The 9,292-nt window shown below is 34.7% G+C and overlaps 1 protein-coding gene across 4 annotated transcripts in view; it reads left to right on the top strand.

Moving 5' to 3' along the window:
- Positions 1-9,292, top strand: part of LOC106465131 (epithelial splicing regulatory protein 2-like) — a 68,583-nt gene that overhangs the window by 8,786 nt on the left and 50,505 nt on the right. For all 4 annotated transcript variants that reach the window (XM_022392964.1, XM_022392962.1, XM_013925329.2 and 1 more), the window contains exons 2-3: positions 681-824; positions 2,892-3,111. In XM_022392964.1, the coding sequence (XP_022248672.1) occupies positions 681-824; positions 2,892-3,111 (364 nt within the window). The remainder of the gene's footprint in view (positions 1-680; positions 825-2,891; positions 3,112-9,292) is intronic.

Genomic DNA, 9,292 nt, shown 5'->3' with positions numbered 1-9,292 from the left:
GTTTGTTAACAAAAATACAAACTGAAGAAAAGGGAAGAACATTGATGTCAAACGAATATGCATCCTCATTCATTCTGATCTTTGTGTGTGGAATCTACGTCTTTTAGTCCCAATACTACGTGTTGTAGTGTTTCTTTTATGACGTTTTGTGAAAAATCTGTACCTGATGGAGAAAAATGGATATCATTTTCAGATTCAGCGTACAGGAAATACTGTAGAACATGTAAACATTTCAAGACAATAAAACCATCGCAGGCCTGTGTTATTATTATTACTTTTATCTGTTTTCACGCTCTACCTACATTTGAAGAACAGAACAAAATAAAGCGAAGAAGCTTTTCTGGAAACAGACCCTTCTCCAAGGAGATGTTTCAAATTATGACATCTTTTTTAAGTCACGTAATTAGTCTGTATATGCCAGTTGCTTTATACATGTTGTTACATATAATCTTTTATAAGTATTATTAGAGTAAATTTGATTTTTCGTTGTAGCTTTTAACAATTCCTATAGGTGGTGGTGGTGAAGGAAATCACTAAGGTCTGTATCTTTCTATAAGTGGTGGTGGTGGTGGTGCTACAGTGAATCAGTCTGTGTTTCTGTAAGCGGTGATGGTGAGATCAGTTAGTTCTTTGTAGGTGGTGGTGGTGGTGAAACCTGTAAGTTCTGTGTGTTTCTATAGGTGGTGGTGGTACAACAACACTTGGTAAAACCCAGAAGTCTTGATGTCAATGAAAACCTCCTCTCCGACACTTGTAGATCTGTTTTCCAACTGACTGAAGAAGCCGTGAAGAATGGACAGGCTCTTGAAAATGTCATAGAAGAGGTTAGTTCTTCAAAATACCATGCATTGAAAGCTCAGTAAGTGCTAAATAAGATCATTTACTATATCAATATCTTAATATCATGATGTCAAGGAACCAATTTGAAGTAAATATATAGTAGAGGCGGCTGATGTAGGTACTAAAATATTTTATTTAAAACACAAAACAAGGAATAACGTTTCGAACTCCTTAGGTCATCATCATGTTAAGATATTTTTATGGAAATATACTATCGATAAATTCAAATTAACATTTATGTTATAATATCGACGGCTTACACTGCTCGATGTAATGATTATACACCATAATAGGCAACGAATAATATTTAGTTAAAAGTAGGTGTGAGGAAAGTTTATGACAATGATAATATACATACAGAAAGTAATATGATTCCTGTTTAAAAGTTTTTAAAGTGAAGTTATGTGCTACAGGAACGATACATTTGTGTTATAGAGCGGTTTCGAAGTTTATTAATAGGCAAATAATTCAAATATGTAAAAGAGCAGCAAAATAACTGTTAGTGGTGTGAAGGGTTTGTGAGCTTACCCTGTGACAATATCATTGGAACCATTCAAGGTCAACTTCATGGTTATTTCTTCCGGAAATGTTATTCATACGCATCATAGACCCAAAATGTCCACGACAGAGTCGTAGACAATAACAAATAAGGCATTTTAAATTACAAATTACAATGTTTTGTTTGTAGTTAAGCGCAAAGCTACAGAATAGGCTATCTGTGCTGTGCCCACCACGGGTATCAAAAGCCGGTTTCAAGCGTTATAATTCTGCAGACTTACCGCTATGCTACCCATTCCATGCAAATGGAGTAGTTCTACCGAAGATCAAAATCCAACCACAGCCAAGTTTGAGGTATAAGACCAGAATATTGCATAAGCAGAGAACTACACCTTTGATTGCCCCCCCCCCCAAAGTTTTAAAAAGATTAACATAAAAGTCTCCTGCATACCTTGTGCTGCAGCTGACCCCAGATCACTTATATAATGTCACAAAATTCAGTTGAATTCCAGTTTGAAATGGTTCTACTGCATGAAGCTTGTCAATGAAAGTGTGCACCAGAATGCTTGGGTTGTTGCTACATTCTATGCCAAATGGTTCTCAGATGAACGTCATCCTTCATATTAGACTACAATAATTGTATGTCAGTCGCTGCTTTCTGTAGGATAATCCACGCATTAAAATGTTTAATTTGTTATTGTATACACCATTGCAAATTACATTTGTCACTCATGTAAAAATCGTGAAGGACATAACTTTGAAGTTGACCTTTAACGAACTCAATGCTATTGTCACATGGTAGACCCACACCTTATTCCATACTACTAACAATTGTTTTCCTATACCTCTCCATTTCTGAATTAATTGTTCGTTACTGGAATTCTGAATCACCCAGGATATCAGTCTTGGTTGAAAATTTACTTACGATCCGTTTCATACGACGTTGATACTCCTGATAACGCTTCGAAGCGCATTTCTTTGATAATTTTTGTGTAAGTTTTAATGAAATTGTATATCTTAATATCCAAGTCTTTCAAAAGGTTGTTACTCAGTAACAAGTTTCTACTAAAGTGAATGTGAGGAAGGTCAAAGAAACAAGTAAAGCGAAAACATAGTTTCTTCATCAGTTATTGTTATGCCATATGGTTTTTTAAACATACACAACTTAAAAGCAAGATTCTAGGTCTCAATATAATATAGATTTTTCTCCAACATGTTAAACAGCAGTTTAAAGTGATATTTTGGTGTTTTAAACTAGTGGTGAAATGCTACTTAAAGAAACACAGGTATTCACCTTTGTCACGACCTGACCTCACGTTTATGGAGTACAAAATATAGGTACTCCTTCATACAATGTTCACGTCGAACTGCAAGAATTGCAAACAATAACGGAATTTTCTACCGACAGAATTTCACCCCTGTTTGAAACCTTGAAAGAACCACAAACATTTATTGGCCTTAACATGATCCCCGATTGGTTACAATAATGTTTATGATTTATATTTCACGTGTTCTGAAGACGGTGATAATTGTTTGTTTTTTTTTGTCTGCAGTTGGACCAGTTTGTGAAAGCCAAGTTAGATAATGATGGCAGCAGAAACTTTTGTCTGGTTACTGACAGTCAACTCCATCTCAGACAAGTTCTTCACCCCGAGGCTACTAAGAAGAATTTTTCTCTTCCTGACTATTTTTGCTCATTCTTTGATTTAAGGAAGGAGTTCCGAATGTTTTACCACACCGACGAAATTCTCTCCATACAAGACATGCTTAACTGTATCCTTTAAACTTGTCGAATTTAAACTTATGTTTAACATTAACATTTATGGGATAAAAACATCCTAAGGCCATGATAACTTAAAGTCTTCAAAATTCAAGTCAGTGACTGATTTAATATGAGAAGAATCGTGGATCTGTATTAAAAGAACTTCTCTGTTTCACTGATTTCTATAGCTCGGCGTGAAGTTTTCTTGTCAGTTTTTTGTTGTTGTTTGTGTTTACCTTGAGAACTGTTAAAAAACAACTTTTGTGTGTCGTATCAACGTTTTGTATTACTACAAAAAATGACATGGATTTTGTCGCTGATTGAGTTTTTACAACCACATTGGTTTGTAATGTGAAAATTTTGATTTAAACCTAGCTAAACTATGTAACCTTATCGAGTATTGTTGTTGAAACTATATATTTGTATCGGGGATTGTAGAAACTATAATCGAGGATTTTTGTCAAACAATATAATTCTATCGAGGATTGTTGTATCAAGTTTCAAAATTGTTGTTTTGATCGTATAAGTGTTTTTGTAGATTGCCACAAAAGTTCTAATAGAATTATATGAGACCATATTTTATTAGAGATTTCTGCCCAGACTGATACAACTTGTAAACTAATGTTGTTGTTTACCGCTAGGATTAGAGTGATAGACGTGAATTCTGCCATATATACCATTTTTTCATAAGACTATAAACCATGTCGTTTTATACCTTTGTCTTTTTTTTTCACATTTTTCTTTCTTAATTTATCGATGAAGTTAAGAACGTAATCCAAAAAGTGAGAAACCTACTTCACTGTTACAAAAATGTTATACATGGATAAATTTTAAGGCATCGCCAAGATGTTTTCGGGAGTGGTGTGTTGCTGAAAACAATAACAATTGTAAGCCTAAGTAATGCGCCAGTCAGAAGCAGTCCATAACAAGATTCGTGCCAGCTTGGTAAAGCACATTAGCAAACGAAAGAGGTTATGAATAGAAAAATATAACGCCACGTTCTGCGCTTTTTGCAGCCCTGTATTTTATTTTCCATGACTAGCAAATTCCAGTAGAAACGTTTATTTGCCCGACGTCATCTCTTCTCCTGACGACACTCATGATAACAGTATTTCGTTTTATTCATTAATCGTCATGTTGATATACATTCACATTTTCACTTACCTTGCTCTAATAACTTGTATTCTTAAAATTAAAAGTTTAACTTCCTGGTAAATCTTACGTGCATAAACCACTTTTGTACACATAATTTTATTTTCATGACTTTCAAAGATTAATAAGCCTGCTATTTGCTGATGATAAAGTTATGAAAGCGTTAAGTCCATATATTTTTAGGTTTTAGAAATTTAATGGTTTAGTTCTTCGCTTTAGTGGTCCTGGGTTAGAAACCTGTTGCATTTCGTTTGGACAACATTTCCTGTAACTATGCTAGTCTAGCTGTGGTAAACAATATGACTGACTGCCGAGCACTGTGTGAGTGGTGTATGCTCGTGAAAGTGGTACATGACTCATATTTTGTGAAAGCAGCTGATTCAAACAAGTATTGTTTCACAGCGTGACGTAAACATAACGAACTCTGTGTATTATTCAGCAACCTTCAAACAAAGTCTGTTCTCCAATTTCCCAAGTCAATGTAAGAGAGTTATTGATTAATACTATACATATCTGGAACGAAGAAGAACAAGAAAAACGGCAAAAAATAAGTAACAGGATTTGTAAACGTCTTCAATAACACACGGGAATAAAATTAACTGTAACTTGTACTAAATATAATTGGCATGGTTTTCACGTAACCAATATAGCGCACGGGCTTTTAACGTACGTAAAGTACCATTTTTATGATGCAAAACATAACGCCCCCATTGACACAATAAGTCTGTAGGCATATGATGCTAAAAATAATCGTGAGGGCAAATCACAGATAGCCAATTGTGTAGCTTTGCGCTTTACAACAAACAAACCAAAACGAAAACAAAACATAATGATTGAAGCTTATAAATATAACCTAGGTCATTTATATAAATATGCAGCTTGGTAACGCTAGGTAAGTGGACGTACTTCTTATTTCTTTATATTGTTACGTCTCCGTTCGTTAGTTGATTTTCCGTAACTTCGTTCCCACGAAATTTTAGCGGCACAAGTCCTTTCTTAATAAAACTGGTTTATTCTTTCTGAATATAACTTTACCGATACACTTATTTTCAACAGTCGCTCTATAACAAACGCTATAACAACGAACGTTAACTTCAACAATACTTTCTGACTGCAGTTCAATTACTCACTACCTACACACACATTACACTGTTCCCGTCACGTTGTGAGCGTCTTATATATATACCAGACTAACATATATCCAGTAAATACTAAGGCATTCATGAAGGAACAGGATATTTCTAGAAAATAGGTGGCGTGACACTAGTCACGTGCCCTCGCTGACGCAACAATATGCTCATTGTGAGTATAACTTCTTCTCTTTTACTTAATATAATTAATATCTTAAACGCATGCAACTTTACGTATTTTGCAAAGTTAGGTTTGGTTAGAATTTCGCACGAGGGATATCTGCGTCCTTAATTTAGCAGTAAAAAGACAGATAGTCATCATCAACTCTTGGGTTACCCCTTTTACCAACAAATTAATTAGACTGTGTGCATGGCATTCATAGTGTTCTCTGTTTACCACAACCGACTTATTATAATATGGATGTTTGAGAAGAAAAGAAGCAATATTAATACTGTTGCGTCAGCGAGGTCACGTGACTAGTATCACGCCACTCCTTATCGAACCTTCGTGACTTGTCGGGAGATTACTAGATTGAGGGTAGTCTGGTATATACAAGACGCTCACAATGTGACGGAAAAAGTGAATGAGTAATTGAACTGCAGTCAGAGAGTGTGTAATTGAACTGAGTATTATTGAAGTTGAGCGCGACTGTTGAAATTAAGTGTACCGCAAAGTTATATCCAGAAAGAATAAACCAGTTTTATTTAAGAAAGGACTTGTGTCGCTAAAGTTTCGTCGGAACGAATTTGCGGAAAATTAACTAACGAACAGAGACGTAACAATACTATTAGTTTTTATTTTCAGCAATGTCCAAAATCATAGTTGTTTTATTATCACGAAAATTGTGTACTTTGGCGAAATATAAGCAAACCGCCCATTTTTTTTTTACGTTTTCGCCAAAATGCACGAATTTGGTGATAAAGAAAATAGTATAATATTTGACCGCAGTGTTTTTGTATTTTTATATAGTGAATGTACGAGTACCATTTACAAAGGTAGATATTAAGAGTTTATCCATATTTATTTTGGTATATCTGGCGTTTTATAATAGAACTAACTAGTTTATTTAACCCTTTGTGGTCCGTCCGCTAGTAACGATTGGCATCCAATTGGAATTCTACTTTTTTTAAAGCTTCGCCTACAAGCTATCCAAAAAATGGCTTGAAATAAAGGGTCATTGTTCTAATTTTACCAATCAGGGTGTGGCGCGTACTTGATTATAGGCCAAAGGGGTTAAGAAAGCCCGAAAGTTAAATCAGAATAGCACGTCGTATACATAGCAGGTGTGATAATAATTGTCTGAAGAAACAAAACAAGAACCAACACATAATTGGTTTACTAGTTGCCAAGTATCGTTTTTCTTTGGGAAGGAGGATAACGACAAAGTTAAGAGGTTACTCATTATGTAAGCATGGCATACTATGGTATTTAGAATGGTAACCTCAGTTTTACCTTGTGAACGAATCCACATTGAAAATAGAAAACAATATCACACGAATTTTACCATCTGCTCTGCATTTTCATTCAAAATACAAATTAAGGACAATCTAAATATTGATTCGAAAATGTTTGGAATGACTGAGATGGTGGATAGCTTTTCTCACGATGGCTGAAAACTATTCAATGTGGGCGTCAATACCAGTCTTTCAGAGTCTTCTGCTGGCTGACAATATTTGTAAGCGTTACAGCTAATATTTTATGTTTTCCACATGTCTGTAAATCTCTTAATATTTGTTTGGCTCAATGTAAACCTCCTGACATTTTTTCGATGTCATTGTATACCTCCTGACGCTTGTTTAATGTCATTGTATACCTCCTGATGCTTCTTTGATGTCATTGTAAAACTCCTGACGCTTGTATACCCCCGACACTTGTTTTTTGTCATTGTAAACCTCCTGACGCTTGTCTGGTGCCATTGGAAATCTCCTGATACTTGATTTTTTATCACTGTAAACCTCCTGACGCTTTTCTGGTGTCATTGTAAACTTCCTGACACTTGTTTGATGTCATTGTAAACTTCCTGACACTTGTTTGATGTCATTGTAAACTTTCTGACGCTTCTCTGGCCTCATTGTAAACCTCCTGACACTTGTTTGGTGTCATTGTAAACCTCCTGACATTTGTCTGGCGTTGTTTTAAACCTCCTGGCGCTTGTCTGGCGTCATTGTAAATCTTCTGACGCTTGTTTGACGCCATTGTGAACCTTCTGACACTTGTTTGATGCTGCTGTAAATTTGACATTTCAGTTGGCATAATTATTAATATTCAAACACTAGTGATAATAAACTTTTAGCCTTTGGACACTAGTGGTAACATAGGTGTTAATGTTTGACTGGTGGTAATGTGACTTTCTTGACACAATAATAGTACTGTAACTGTCAATTTTTTGACACTAGTGATACTGTAACTAATAATTTTTTTACACTAGTGTTACTCTGAATGTTAATCTTTTGATACTAATGGTAATGTAGCTTCGATCTTTTGACACTAGTGTTACTGTAACTGTTAATCTTCTGCCACTGGTGGTAATGTAACTGTCAGTCTTTTGACACTAGTGATAATGTAACTAATAATCTTTTTACACTAGTGTTACTCTAAATGTTAATCTTTTGATACTAATAATAATGTAGCTTCGATCTTTTTACACTAGTGTTACTGTAACTGTTAATCTTTTGCCACTGGAGGTAATGTAACCGTCAATCTTTTGACACCAGTGATAATGTAATTTTCAATCTTTTGGCACTAATGGTAATGTAAATAATGTAACTTTCAATCATTTGACACTAGTGATAATGTAACTAATAATATTTTGATACTAATGGTAATGTAACGGTTAAGCTTTTGACACTAGTGGTTGTGTAACTGTTAGTCTTTTTTTCGGGGGGAGTATGAAAGTTAACTACCCTAAAATAACATTAGGATGAAGGAGAACAATCAGACTTTTGTCTCCCGGAAGAAAACTTTGAAAGAAGACGAGAAAAAACTAAATGTTTTCTGTTAGTTTTACTGTATCTTTAATTAATTATAGCATATTTAAATAAACAAAGGAAATATTTCAAATCTTAGAGCAACCCATTGAAGAACGATTTAAGAACTGGCACAACACTACAAACGTGCCACATTGTTTAACAAGGAGAGGTACGGGTCCCAAAGAGATGTATTTATTAACTAACACAGTTTATGTAACATCCGTGACATACACACAGCCTTTTTCTGCACAGTTACGTCCAATTTTTTTAAACGACACCCGAAAAAAGTGCAATAAAAGATATTTTTGAACAATCATCGTACATTTTCAGGAATAAACCTTTCTTTTCCGAAAAAGAAAAATCCCGCAAAAATAATTTTAATCGTTTGAAAACTACAGCTTATTTTGTGCATGTACTATATGTTTTTTTTTATATCTTCTATGCTCCAAAAAATAGTCTGTCTTAACTTATCAATTTCTATTTGCTAGTGGTAAATTATAATCAGACCTACAATTTTCTGTTTGTATCTTGAATATTTTTGTCCCACTCTAACTCGAGTCCCCCAGTGACACAGCGGTATGTCTGCGGACTTACAACGCTAGAACTTGGGTTACGATACCCGTGGTGGGCAGAGCACAGATACCCCATCATGTAGCTTTGTGCTTACTTTCAAACAAACAAAACAATACCTCGAAAATGTTCTTATTTGTAATTACTTTTACAATTTTTGTACTTATACTGAATCATTCCGAATTTAATGCTTTTAAGTAACCATAAGCATTCATAAAGAAGGATCCTAAAAAAAACTATAAAGAAGTATTATTGAAGAAATTACAGAGGGTTGAGTACGCTTTTTCATAAACGATTTTGAATATGCAAATTAGCAAGTCACGTGACAATTACAGCTGATATATAGTCTTGATGGGAGAGTATGTATGAA

The sequence above is a fragment of the Limulus polyphemus genome, unplaced genomic scaffold (genome assembly GCF_000517525.1).
Source record: "Limulus polyphemus unplaced genomic scaffold, Limulus_polyphemus-2.1.2 Scaffold1846, whole genome shotgun sequence".
NCBI classification, from domain to species: Eukaryota; Metazoa; Arthropoda; class Merostomata; order Xiphosura; family Limulidae; genus Limulus; species Limulus polyphemus.
The sequence above is the reverse complement of the archived record's forward strand: the minus strand, read 5'-3'. Positions and strand labels throughout refer to the sequence as shown.